General features: G+C 42.7%; 1 protein-coding gene across 1 annotated transcript in view; it reads right to left on the reverse strand.

Annotated features, from left to right (window-relative positions):
- Positions 1 to 12,010, reverse strand: part of UBR4 (ubiquitin protein ligase E3 component n-recognin 4) — a 78,405-nt gene extending 66,395 nt beyond the window's left edge. The window contains exons 1-17 of the mRNA XM_082493705.1: positions 11,866 to 12,010; positions 7,579 to 7,676; positions 6,746 to 6,849; positions 5,898 to 6,027; positions 5,654 to 5,793; positions 5,204 to 5,306; positions 4,526 to 4,667; positions 4,269 to 4,393; positions 3,453 to 3,577; positions 3,142 to 3,201; positions 2,828 to 3,018; positions 2,492 to 2,591; positions 2,265 to 2,402; positions 1,660 to 1,777; positions 1,043 to 1,230; positions 318 to 477; positions 100 to 185 (exon numbers count right to left, since the gene is read on the reverse strand). Coding sequence (XP_082349831.1) covers positions 100 to 185; positions 318 to 477; positions 1,043 to 1,230; positions 1,660 to 1,777; positions 2,265 to 2,402; positions 2,492 to 2,591; positions 2,828 to 3,018; positions 3,142 to 3,201; positions 3,453 to 3,577; positions 4,269 to 4,393; positions 4,526 to 4,667; positions 5,204 to 5,306; positions 5,654 to 5,793; positions 5,898 to 6,027; positions 6,746 to 6,849; positions 7,579 to 7,676; positions 11,866 to 11,999 — 2,142 coding nt within the window. The 5' untranslated portion in view covers positions 12,000 to 12,010. The remainder of the gene's footprint in view (positions 1 to 99; positions 186 to 317; positions 478 to 1,042; positions 1,231 to 1,659; positions 1,778 to 2,264; positions 2,403 to 2,491; positions 2,592 to 2,827; positions 3,019 to 3,141; positions 3,202 to 3,452; positions 3,578 to 4,268; positions 4,394 to 4,525; positions 4,668 to 5,203; positions 5,307 to 5,653; positions 5,794 to 5,897; positions 6,028 to 6,745; positions 6,850 to 7,578; positions 7,677 to 11,865) is intronic.
- Between the last annotated feature and the right edge of the window lie 173 nt (positions 12,011 to 12,183).

Here is a 12,183-nt window from a genome sequence, read left to right on the forward strand (position 1 = left end):
GAATCGTCAACACACTACTCTAGGTGTGGAGTCTGTGTAGAGACAGTAACAGACACCAACACTGCTTCATTTTATTTATATGTTTAATCATAGACTTACCTGCAAGGCAGGGGACTGAAGATCTGAGGTCACCAAGGAATGGTTGAAGTGATACAGCGCAGCAGCAAACTCCTCATCTGACGTGCCTGTAAGACAGGGATCAAGCTATGTACTACCATTGTTCTCCTACATTTAAAATTTCCACATGAAACTAAGAAAACATACACCAATAAATCCCACAGCCTGTGTCCTCCAACAGAGAAGTTCTGCTCGCTCACCTTTAAGCCCGTCCTTATCCACTTCTTTGATGATGCTCGCTAGTGTAGCCATGTGCTGCTCCGAAAGAGAGACGCTCAGGTAGTTGCGAATGAAGTTATTCCTGGAGTTCAGCATAGATGAAGTGATAAAGTTCAAAATGTTTGAAGCTAGGCTCAAAAACTGAAAAGAAAAGAGAAACACACTATAGAAACAACAAAAGCAGAGGGACTGTAAGATAACATTAAACAAAAACTAAACCACCAGCAAAATAAATCAAGTCCCCTAACTCCACCCCTGGCAAAGGAGCACAGGTTTACCCATCGCAGTCCAGCTCACTGCACTCTCTGTTCTATAGCAAGACAATTCTATGAAATGGTTGCAAGTCTCTAACTTCTCCACTGCAGTATTTATTTTTGTCTTTACCCAACAGAGTTGGAGCTAAAAGCATTCTATCAGCAAGTCATTTTGCTTATAGTTATGCCCTCATTTTCCCTCTCCCTCTGTAACCCAAATAGATATTATCTTCAGACTTTGCTTCCCTGGCAGTAACAAATGCAGTGATACTCCACCTGAAGGAGGAGTAGAGAAAACTTATTTATTCAAAGCCAGGACAGTCACTGGTTCTCCATCAGCAACGTGCTTAAAATACCTGGCATTTATCATGCCATCTGCCAAGGTGGCTAGCCACTGACAAGTAAACTACAGCACATCAGTTATTTCATAAAGGCTGAAGACCTTCCCATACCAATTCTGGATCTTTGCGGCTGGCCAGGATGTTCCCATTCTCCCCAGCGGTCTGTTTGTTAGGGCTTTTCACTCTAGGCGAGCTCTCCAAGGGGGGTGGTGGAGGTGGTGGTGGGGGGGCCACTTTCTCTTTGCTTGGAGAGATTGTCTCTTCAAACCATTGCCCAAGGATTGGTTCGCTATCGTCGTCTAACACAGGAGGCAGGAAAAACAAAAGCATACTGTTAGAAGCAAATAACCTACACTAACTACTCAGCTTAGAAAAGGCCTGAAAAAGAGTTTCAGTGAGCACAGTTAAAGCATCTGCTATCTTCATTTTTCCTTTCCAAATCACAAGGCTAAGCACTTTTACAGCAGTCCAGCAGGAGTTTACAAGAAGAAATTATTTCCACTCTCCTCTTAAGCAAATACTGCCAAATCCCAGCCACTCTGGCTTTAGTTTACATAAGAGTACAGTCAGCATTACTTCTGCCAAACAGATCTTACAAACGGTTTCATATTTTCAGCATTATATGACATTCCAGTCCAAAAAGGCAAAAGCCCAGTAGCCAGGTTTCCACTAAATCTGAAAGACAGCGTAAAATCCTGACTTATGTTACTTGCTGCAAACTCTATTACCTTGGCTACTGTCCTCCTCGGTGCTGCTAAAATCATCCTCATAGTAAGTATTAGAATCAGTGGAGGCACTTGCATCACTGCTCATGGAACCCTTTCTCTGACGCTGCAAGACACAAGCCTTAGAAAAACAGCAGAACAAGTTAAATTTTAGGATTATGAAAGATAAGAATTTGAAAACTGAAGCATCTAAGGCTTTTTAATTTTCAACTAGCAAATTCAACTCAGTTAATTTATTAACAGTTTTCTAAGGCTTCTCACCCTTAAGTTGTATTTGAAATTATGCAGGATGCTTGAAAATAAATAATCTAAGCCAAGCATGTAAGCAACACTTCAAGTAACAGCTCTAACGTAAAAGCATCCTTTTTGAATACAGACTTTTCACCTTCTCACTAAACTCACAAATACCACTGAGCTTACAAAAAAGATTTATTAGAACAAGTTTGTCAACTTTACACCTCTGAAAAGAGGAAAGAGAGAAGCCCCAGATGAATTCTAAATTCTTCTTAGCATAGCCACAGTTTGTAAAAAGACAATTTTCCATGGGGATGACACTCAGTAGGAGTGGTTCAGCTACAGAAGTTCTCTAGCTGTACGCCAGTTCCTACCTTTCTGTAAGAAGTAGACAGCAAAGTCAGCAGCAAATTAGTGAGTGGTACAGAATCTATCAGCCGCTGAATTCTCTGGATGGATGTGCTTTGTGCCATGATATCCAGCACTGCTGGTGGACCATCACTCTCCCAGCCCTGGAGGACGGCATTGAAAAGACAATTTAAAGTTTGTTCCAGTGGAGAAGGCAAGACATTTTGCAAGAACAGACATGCTACCTACATACCTTGTGCAATGCCTCCACTTGCAGATCTTGAAAGAGCGATGACAGCAATTTAATAGCATGATTTGCTAGCACCACTGACAGAACACCAAACCCTTGATGCCTACAGAAACATAAAGGATACAATGTCATTTCAGGGAGAAAATAAAACATATATACATTCAATTGAGTGAAGGGACTGCTTTGCTAAAGCGAAGAAGATGACTTCTCTCCAAGAATCAAGACTTGAATTACAAATGGAGATAAAATTTCAAGAAACCAACAAGCCTCTGGAGTAGTTGCTTGCTGGGCATGGTTAGATACGTGGACAATGACTACTTCAGTGGGGTATTTACATACCCTTTCCCAGGTCCTAGTTTGGGCGACCCAACGCCCTCCTTAGTACGAGCAATAATGTCTCTGACGCGAAGAGCAGCCAATGGATCCTTCTCCTTTCCCTTATCAGCCAAGGCCGTGGGGCTGAGGTTCAAGATGAGGAAGAGGCTGTTTAGCAAACACCAAGCCCCGAGCAGCTGGAAATTCTGATAATGCTATCATCCCAAAAGAGAAGGGGGGGCGAGGGGAAAGCAACAAAAAGACAAAATAGTGTCAATCCAATGCCAAAATATGCCAGCACAAAACTGTGAAAAAGCTTCCCAAGATGCAAATCTTACCTCACCCCCTGCACGGCGTGAATTGCTGATGGCTTGTCCAATCATTTCATAGATTTCAAGCTGTAAATAAATCCAAAAGCACGGTAATGTTTAATTGCTCCACTGGGCAATAACAAACCACCACACACACTTTTAAGACTCCAAATACAATTGTATTTTGCCCTCTACAATTAGCCACCTCATTACTTCCCTTATCAGCAAGCCTAATGCCTAGAAATAATAGATACATATTGCAATCCAAATAAATACAACTTCTAAGCACTTCACTTGCCGAGAATAAAAACAACAAACACGCTCTCTCATCTACTTACACATTTCTGTACAATAGTAGCAGCATCATTTTCATAATCCTCTTCTTTGGAACTTGTTGACCCAGTTCGTACCTGTTGAGTGCTACCCACATGTAGGATGGCCATGCAGGTTGCCACACTCACACCTGATTGAAAACAAGTGGAGGTAACATTCTTATTAAGAGCCAATCTCAGGACTCAATGTTCCTACTTAGCACATTAAAACAAGTGGTATCAAACATGCCCATAAACTCGATGGAGCTGGGAATACTCAGTATTACAGCTGACAGGTTAAAAATTCTTTCTGAAGTATCCCCAAAAGAGGCAAGTTTTGTCCTACAGAAACGCTTGAGAACCATTAAAGGAGGAAGTGTTTTACCATGTAATTCAATACCATTGTTAAGGCAATCTTCATACTCAACTGCCATATGTCTTTAAAATCTTACCCATACCAATTAAAGACCCAGGATTCTGGTGTACTTAAACGACCCCTGGGAAACGAGGTTTATTTAGAGGTATAACCAATTAAACTGAAGCCATAAGCATTGCAAAATTATGCTCTGAGCATAAAAAAGAAGAGAGCAGAAATTACAGGCTATTGAGATGTTGAGTCACTCAGTCTTTCAGATACTGACAAGAACATTTGCAGAATTTCAGTGTCACTATAACAATTTTCATATTAAGCCAGTCACCATACCATGCAGTATTCTGCATACCTTCCAAACTCATGAGAAATAAAGGTTACTTGTGGGCTGAGCCTCAAAAGTGTAGGTAACCAGGCAGAGCAAAAGCGAGAGTGACTTAAAGCTCCAAAGAAAATACAGAAAATCCATTCACCTGCATAGAGACAGCTGAGAGCAAGAACAGTCACATCTTGGAGACGCGTGGGTGTCAGGGGCTCCAATACAGGCAGAGACAGAGTATCCAGTGCCATGGTCACATCTATTACCAGCGAATGAAATCTACAGTAACAACACACATCAAGGTTCAGCAATGCAATGTACACATCAGACAGCTCACAGGAGCAGCACAGTAATTTTCTCTCATAGACTGTACTCAGCATCTACCAAAGAAGAACGACAACAGACTCTTACCCATTGCGAACAGCAGTGGCATCTGCCACTGTGGCTGGCATAATAAAAAAAGAGTTGGCTGACACTGCATCCTGAAATCGATTTATGTATCGCAAAAAGTATGGGAGGTTGAGGCACACCCTCAGCAGTTTTTCAGAGCCACCTACCAAACAAAAATAGCAGTGTTATTTTTACTGGTCCATGGGAGCTTCTAAGCAGAACAGATCTAACGTTCACCAGCAATTGACTTAATTATTAATTGCGGTGAGAAAATATCATCATAGATGGGGTAATAGGATAAAGACTAGTTTACAACACACAAAGCAGATGGTGAAGTTTTCAGCCAGTACTTGTAACGGGTATCAAAAGTTACATGGCACACCAGGTCTAGTTCACACCTGCTCAGTAATCCATCCCATAGGCTATTTTATATCATCCACCTTCCCACCCTCCTCCCCCCCCCCCCCGCCCAACAAACCTACTGCATGCAAATACACTGAGCTGATCTCCTCTGCAATTAAGAAAAATACATTACAGCCAGAACCTCCCTTGGTAACATCAGCATGCAGTCAAGTCAGTCCTAAAGAACAAATGCTTCAGGTCAAAAAAGTTTCTTCCCATTCAGAGCACAAAGGTGTAACACCAGAGAGTCACTTGCTGTAGTATATTTTGCCCCAATGCTAAAAAGCTGATTCTCACCAAGTTCTTGCAGGCTGGCTACATTCTGAGCAATGAATATGCTTTTTGTCTTTGCTGCCGAGGTTTGATCTGTGGAACCTTGATCCTCACTCTCTCCTTCCACCTAGAAGCAAGCGCATACTAAATATATCACGGGAGCATTAAAAATACGCAGTATTGCTGTAAGTCTCTACACAGGAGCAAGGAGCAGCAGCAGCAGAACTCAAAAGAGCTATGAATATCACTGAACATTAGCTTCCACGAGGCAACAAAACTACTGGTGCCAATACAACGCAAACAGTATTTTGTTGTTTGCCACTCATCAACATGCAAGTAGGATTTAAATACTTAAGAAAGGTTTTCTTTACACGTGTATTAAAAAACTACCATATACTGCCCTCTGTCCTTGTCTGCACCAATGTTATTAATGCTAAAATTTGGACTGCTTCTATTCTAGGGCTGTTTGTTCACCTGTGTCTCTGGTGTGATAGATGGTGATGATGAGGCTCTAGGGTTAAAGACTGATGTCAACTGATTGAGGAAGTTCATCTGCACTTCTTTCTGTCTTAGTTCTGGGCTCACAGGGGAGGCCAGCTCCTTCTGGTCCTCTACTGCAGGGGAAACAGCAAAACATCATTTCATCCATCAAAACCATAGTATTTTCTATGCCTAAGTCAAGTGCCACAGTGGTATAGCCGTAAATTAAAATACCTACCATCAGAGAGGGTTTTGACAGTCTGAGGCAGCTTGGCTGATTTCATCATTGCTGTGAAGGTAATAATTTCAGTTCGATCTAGGCGGCTACAGCCCGTGCACAGCCCCTTTATCAGTAGAATGAGGTGTTTCTACAAAGAAAAAGACATCAAGTACAGTTTAAACTCTCTTCATTCCAATTATTCCTCGATATCGTTTATTCTAAGCAGCTGCATTAAGAGTACCGCAACTTTAGCTAGTAAGGCTACTGTAACTTCTCAAATCCACTCTGATCTAATACCAAAGATAATGACAGCTTACTAACCGCAGATAATTCAGGTCGCTAACACTGTCCCACATGCTTGTTATGGAAAAGCATCTGGAAAAGCTCTCCCTCCTATGACACACTGAGGCTTAAAGCCGGCCCTATCAAAAGCTACACTATGTGAACACTTTTCACATGCCTTTCCTCTTCGAAATAGATTTGAGCTCTTCCTAGAAGACTAAAATACAACTGGGAAATAACCAATCTTTAAAAACTCAACAAATGGGCAACAGAACAGTTTTGATCCAGGTTGTTAGACAAAACCAAATCAGACTATAGGAAACTGCAACAGATTTAACTGACATCTGCTTAAGCAAGGCTTTGGGCCACCTTTATTTTGGCTTGCTCACGAGCTGAAATTTTGAGTAAAGAATGCAGAAAGAAGATCCAGCAGGTATCACTCTCTACTGAAGCACTAGATCTTGGATACTTTAAGAACTTCCATAATTTTGTTTTAGGTAACATTAGAGCAAATATTTCGGAATTAGAGGCCAAAGTCCATTTTCACACTCAGGTTTGCCCACACAGTCAAAATCCACGCTCACCTGTGAAACAGCACATGCTTCATCTGGGTTCTCAAGACGCAGCAGTGAGAATTCAATCAGGACTTTACAAGCAGCTGCCACTGATTGCAATTGGTTTCTTGGTACTGAAAAAAGCAGATGCTTGCATCACTGAGTCTTCAAATAATTCAATGTAAGATGTGCTTAATGCTTTCAATAAAACAATGCTATGCAACATGCACATATACACTGTCTATCATGCCTAAGACACAGATGCAATAAAAATTCAGTCTCATTAAAATGTAAACCAAGAAATGTCAGTAAAGCAAGGATAACATCTTCTACCCAGACAAGGTAATTTAGATAGATACAATGGCTTCCCCAGCAACATTATTTAATACTGACAGAAGCACTGAAGAACATGAAACAAGTTGATGAAAACCACTTTTTTGCTGAAATTGCCAAATTCTGTCAGCAAAACAATATAAAATACTTTGAGTCACAATATTTTGATCATTATTCCAACTTAGTAACAAAACTGCAAAAGAATAATCTGAAAATCCTGGAAATGGATTTAAACACTTCATTTGATCCAAAATTATTTTCCCTAAGTGAAATCAGGCCAATGAATAAGCAACCAAAAAGTCAATGCTGCCAAGTAGCTGGTGGACAAATACTCCTATGGACAAGTTTTCCTTTCCATCCGAATTGACGTTCTGCCAGTATAAAAGCTAGCAATGCTGGCCTTTGCCTTAAAGTCTGATTCGGAAAGCGGGCTGGAGACAAACACCAAAATGACAACAGTTCTATTTTGTCTTTACTATATCCTAGTCATAACGCAAGAGCAAGAGAAGGAAAGGAGGGGGAACACTTACTTAGACCACACACAGTAGTGATGTAATGTGTAGAAAGTGCAACAAAGGAAGAGTAAAAAGGCTCATATTGTTTGTCATGGTGCAGGATTTCAGATTCACTGCAATAGGAGAACAGGAGATATGTCAATTGCATACAGCACAATAGCGGCACCATATAACACTCAGAAAATGTTATATCTATTAACGGATGTAAGACAAGATCATTAAAATCATATGCTCTTTCCAAATCAAAGTTTTGAGAACAGAAATCTCTCCCTTCTGTCCCATCTCCTGTGCCCACAGGACTGAGTCCTCCAGCAGCAGACAGATCACAGCATCTGCATCACTATCCACATAGGAAATTTAAGGAAATAATTCCAATACTGCAAATGTTTCTCCTTTACACCATCAACAGGATAGCCTCTTTAACAATCACTCTCTCAAGTCAGAGATTCATTAATCTTTAAATTATTCTAAGCTCAGCTGCCCATAAAGTTTGGACTGTTTGTTCAGCTAATGCCAGGCAGGATTTGCCAGGACTGGAGCACAGGCATTCCCTTTCTGTTGAGGCACGGAATCAACTGGAGTTTGTGCAATTCTGCAAAACAGAAGGATCAAAACGAGCAATTGCATAATAACGACAAATACACAACAGCAGTGTCTGCAACAAACCGGGGAGTAGAGTTTTGGCAGGTAACACACAGAGGAGAAAAATACATACACTGTAATCAGCCTCATGGGTAGAGACTTGCCATTTCAGAGATCTGCATCATTCTGCCCCCCACACAAATCAACGCAAAGCTCAGAGCGAGTTAAAATTTAATGCCAACTCAAACCAAAAGTAAAAATTGTAAAGCAAAATATGCATCAACACACTGAAAGTCAAGTCTCTGAGGTTTCTCGGTGAGGTTTGCTGGCCATGGAGAACAGTTATTTATGCTCAGAAACGACACACTAAAGGCTGCTGCAATAAAGCGTCACACCACAGCCCATTTGCACAGAAACCTGAAGGTAACCACCTCGAGAACAGAAACACAGCTCTGCCTCCATAGCTCATTCTGCCCTTCATTTTTCCTGCAACAAAATTGAGGGATGCGGGTATCTGCCTATTAAATGCTTAAATTAATTTCTTTCACATTTTCACTCAGTGATGTGAATGAGCAAGTTGGAAGAACAGATTATACAACTCAACTTTACAATCCACTTTAACTTTACTTCTAAAAACACAGCCTTCTCCACCTCTGGCCACAGAGCTTATTCTTGAAGGGGAGGTAAGAAGCAGAGGGCGTCAGCCTATTGTGGCATGCTATACCCAACTAAAACGATGATTTCTCAAGTTCGGCAATGACTAGCACTGCTGCAGAGTACGGCAAAATGAACCCACGTATCCCCCTCACCCCCCTGCACATGACAATGCCAGCTTTGGCAGGGTGGGAGGAAGAAGAGGACGCACCGTTCCCTGCTGACCTGAACAGCACCCAATTTATGCCCAGTCACCTTCCCTTTATCTATTCTAAGTCCTCGTTTCCAGTCATAATGGGAGATGTGGCTGAAACAGAAGAAACTCTAGAATATAACAATTCTCCAGAAAAAATGAACAGCGAAATACTCATCAGCCTTGTAGCTTTGATTTCCTAGTTCTGAGATTATTTTTTTTATTTAGTCTACCTAAAAAGCTGAAATGGAAAAGTAGCTGTTATGAAGAGAAAGGCTTTACTTGAAGATATTCAGCAGCATAACATAACCGAGATCCAAAGTCTCGCTCACCAGGCTTCACCTCACCGTCCCCTGTCAGAAGTGCACCGATGAGTAATGAGCCCAGGGACTGAATGTGCAAAAAAGTTTGTGCTCCCTTATATTCAGACACTAATTTTCCTCACCTACCTCTTTATGCCCGACTATAAATCATCAGCTGTAGGTGTATGCAATGTATTTTAAGAGAATAAATGAGAACAATTTGGGAGTAATAGAGTACAGGAGAAATTGGCAGCTCCTCCTTCAATTACCTTTCTGCTGTATAGGTCAATCTGTGTAAGACACAATACCCACAAGGTATAAGAACACAAAGGCGCAGAAATCAGAATAAGATAGGGAAATTCATCTGGATAGGACAATAAGAGGCTTGACCCTTATTAAACAAGCCATGGACTTCTTATGGCAGTGAAAAGTGGAAGGCATCTGTCAACTAATCATTAAATCCTCCCAAATAAGCATAAATAAAAGATAACAGATTAAACTATCTGTGATGTGCCAGAGTGTTATTTTGCATATACAGTGAGATTTAATAATAACTTTCAGCTATTGTATTGTCATCTCTTGCTTAAATAACTTTTGCTTCCCAGGGAAACTCATTACTCACCCTAAGCGAGAAGCCTCTGTGTCAATATCAAATATAACATCGGCAACAAATACCACCTCCTTTCTCAGTTCTGCTTCCAAATTTTAAACAGGCCCAAAATAGACCCTTTATGTAAGGCAGCATGCACAAAAGCAGCCTCTTCCTTGAAAAGGCACAGCAGCAGGTGCAGGAGCTCTCCCCCTGTTGAAAACTCTTCCCTGAAAACCAGCCTCCTTTGACCGTCACAGACTTTGTAAACTGTGTTCCTGTTCAGTTGCGTCATTCCAAGTCAGCATTTCCAAAATTTATGTCAAATAAGAGGCTTTGGCCTACCAATTCTTGAATACACATGCTAATAGGAAAACCCCAGTAACTCAATGATGCTTAAACTTAAAAATGAAACATAAGAGTTGTCAGGAAAAGGAGTTTATTAACTTATTTTTAAAAGAATAACGTTAGTGATTTTGCTGTCATTGCACCACATTTATTTAAGAGGAAATGCAGCCACTTTGCAGATGGTGTCAACCAACAGTAACACTACAGGAGCTAACAATCATCTTCTCAAGGTAAGTTGAACAGATAAAATATTTTAGATTAGAAATCTAAAGATAAATTATTTGTTCAGAATAGAAGAGTATATCTGCAAATAAGAACAAGCTATATTTTTTCCTCTGTGATTTGTCACATGTTATATCAAGGCATGAAATAAAAGATACTGTCCTGCACGACTCCACAGGCCTTGCGCTCACATTAAACCCTGCCAGGTCTGAAACGCTGTCAGCATCAGGCACATAACTGAAACCTCAGGGCAGTGCTATGTAAAGGCAACAAACTGCTGCGTCAAGTCGAAAATTGAACCATCGTTCTCACTTATGGAGGAAACAGACCTCTCCCAAAGTCAAGTGCATAGACTTAAGTGTTTCTGTGACATTCTTCTGCTGAAACACTCCAATAATGAACTTTAGGCACACTGACAGCAGAGCTCTGCAAGGAAAAGCAAAGCTGAAATGGTGCCTAAAAGTAAGATTAGCGTAAGAATTGCCCAAATCACATACATATTGAGTATATGCAAGTTTCTACGTGAATCACTACTATACGTATACAGGCACAGAACACATTTGAAGCATCCATTGTTTGTATGTTCAGCCATCCTATATTAAGCAAAACACCACAAGGCTTTATTTTATTATCTTCCTTAGCACAGTGTTTATTTGTTGTTTCCTAAGAACTTATTGTGGTCAGGGTTATATCTTTGTAAATAAGCATAATGTTGTGGCATTCATACCTAGTGTTTTAGATCACAAAATAAGCTATAAGTTAAGTTAAATAGCTCCAACAACTGCTCTCATGCTCGGAGTCTAACCTTTCTGGTTAAGAAAAGGCAGACTTGATTTGCTTCAGCTTTATTTTTCCTCAAAATGTGAGCAGGATTTACTGGTAGAAACCTAAAAGGAAGTCAATGCCACCCAATGCCCCCCCCCCCCCCCGCAGGAGTCTGTCACCAGAGGGGATAACCCAGGTGAGAGCACAATTTTCACAGCACAGCCTGCACAAGCGTAACGCACTTCAACAAAAGCAAAAACGCAACAACAGTCCCGAAGCCTCTCCGCGGGGGAAGTGTCAGAGGTGCTTTTGCTGTGGCCGAGCGGCAGCCAACGCCAAGAGCCGGGCGCGCATCCTCATCCCCGCTTATTAGGTCCCAAGGGCACCACCCCGAGAGCCTCCCAGTCCCCAGGAAAGCGGGAGGAGGTTGGGCGTGAGTAACTCCCTGGACGCTGCTCGGGGCTCCCTTTTTCCCCGGCAGCCCCAGCAGGCGCTGTCCACCGGCCCGGCCCCGCCGCTGTCCCCTGCCCAGCACCCAGCAGGGCCGCTCCCCGCAGCCCCCCACCGGCTCCCCTCCCCGCCGCCGGGCACCCGCCCTGAGGGAAGGACGCTGAGGGGAGGTAGGGCCCGGGCCGGTGAGCCCTCACCTCTCGATAACCGAGGCGAGTAGCTGCGGGAGCTCCTTCATCTCGAAGGCCGAGTAGGAGGCGGAGAGCAGCGGCCGCACGGCCACCTCCCAGCCCGGCTCCGCCGCGGCCCCCGCGCCGCCGCCCGCCGCCATCTTGCCGCTGCGCTGAGGCGAGGGGGGGTGGGGGGGGAGGCGGCGGCGGCGGGGGATGGCGGGCCGGAAGCACCTCCCCCCCGCTACACGCGCCGCGAGACAGGAAGTGACCCACTGCCCACGCGTGCGCTGCGCCTCCCCATTGGAAGAGGAGGGCCCGGCCCAAGCGCTTGCGCAGTACATG

This window comes from Vanellus vanellus (genome assembly GCF_965231255.1).
Source record: "Vanellus vanellus genome assembly, chromosome: 20".
Classification (NCBI taxonomy): Eukaryota; Metazoa; Chordata; class Aves; order Charadriiformes; family Charadriidae; genus Vanellus; species Vanellus vanellus.